This window comes from Nestor notabilis, unplaced genomic scaffold (genome assembly GCF_000696875.1).
Source record: "Nestor notabilis isolate BGI_N333 unplaced genomic scaffold, ASM69687v1 scaffold25365, whole genome shotgun sequence".
In the NCBI taxonomy this organism is placed as follows: Eukaryota; Metazoa; Chordata; class Aves; order Psittaciformes; family Psittacidae; genus Nestor; species Nestor notabilis.
The window spans coordinates 6,212-7,493 of NW_009929236.1; the positions used below are offsets into that span (position 1 = coordinate 6,212).

At 45.1% G+C, this 1,282-nt stretch overlaps 1 protein-coding gene across 1 annotated transcript in view; it reads right to left on the minus strand.

Annotated features, from left to right (window-relative positions):
- Positions 1 to 355: 355 nt before the first annotated feature.
- POU2F3 (POU class 2 homeobox 3) overlaps positions 356 to 1,282 on the minus strand; it is a 40,589-nt gene continuing 39,662 nt past the window's right edge. The window contains exon 13 of the mRNA XM_010014895.1: positions 356 to 395. Within this exon, the coding sequence (XP_010013197.1) occupies positions 356 to 395 (40 nt within the window). The remainder of the gene's footprint in view (positions 396 to 1,282) is intronic.

Below are 1,282 nucleotides of genomic sequence, written 5' to 3' on the forward strand. Positions count from 1 at the left end.
CATAGAAATCCTTCCAGATCAGAGATTGCCAGGCAATCCAGTGTGAATGCAGAGATTTGCAAGCAGAGGGCAGTGTTTCATGCTAATAGAGCTAAGCAAGGGCTCATTCTTGAAGTGAATGCCTGCAAGAGGATTATAATGTCACTGTTGGCGTTTAGAATCCTTGGGGAAGGTCAGCTGCAGTTTGAGTCCCTGGAGAGTTCTGCTGCTATGGGTTCCCTTAGACAAGACCTTCATTTGGCAGCATTTTGAAGGCACTGGAACATCAGATGTTGCCCCAAGCATTGTTCCTAGAGAAGTTGGTCCATAGCTAGAAGTCAGAGCTTCTTTTACACATGGCGGAGGAGGAGTCATCTCAGTGGAGGTAGGTAGGTTGATTCCATCGGTACCAAGATCTGTTTGCAACACAGGGAATAAGAGCTACAGTTGCCATGTTGTTAACAGTTTCCCTTTCAAATAAAAAGCATTATTATTCTGTAACCTTACTTCAACTTGGCAGACAGCAAATGATCCTTTGGAAGCTTATAGCAAAACCCCTGCCTTTCAAAGCAACACCTCTCATTGTGCTCATGATTTCACACATTACCTGTTGGACTTCCTCCATGTAAGAGGAGGTCTGATTCACAGCACAGGATGATCCATGACTCAAAGCCCAGCAGCTATGGGTAAACGCCCTCTCCTTTATGCTGCCTTCCTACTAGCGCAGCATCCTTTTATGTGACGTAGCAGGAATTAGAAGTGCAAAGAGGCCTGAGCAGCTCAGACTGTAGCAGTCGCATGTTCAATGAAATAACCAGAAGTGCTCTGAGCCTGTATGTGTGGCTGAAAGCTTTTGTAGCATCTAAATGCTCGGTAGAGTTAAATTTTTGTTCTTGTTTCGTCTGCCACTGTGGAATAGTTATTCTGCAGCAGAGCTCTCTTGGAGGGCACTGCAGGAGAGAAAACTGGCTGTGGAGGGGGTTATCCAAGCAGAAACAGCAAAATAAGCCTTTCTCTGCTTCCTCCACACAAGTAGCTAGTTTAGGATAGTCCTTATGGACAGTGTTTCTATTCAGTCCATCCTTTCCCTGTCCTTTTTTAACCAGCAGGGGGTGTTTTTTAGGAAAAACTTGATTTACTATTTGTCTTAAAGCAGAAAAATAGCCGTATCCCAAGAAGCTTCAAGTTAGGTATGAAGCTTCATGTGAGAACATGCCACCATGAAGCTCAATGTTGCTGAAGACTCTAAGGGCTTGCAGGTTCTTCTCTAAGGTCCCATTGCTTTTCTCCCAGCCCCCCCCCC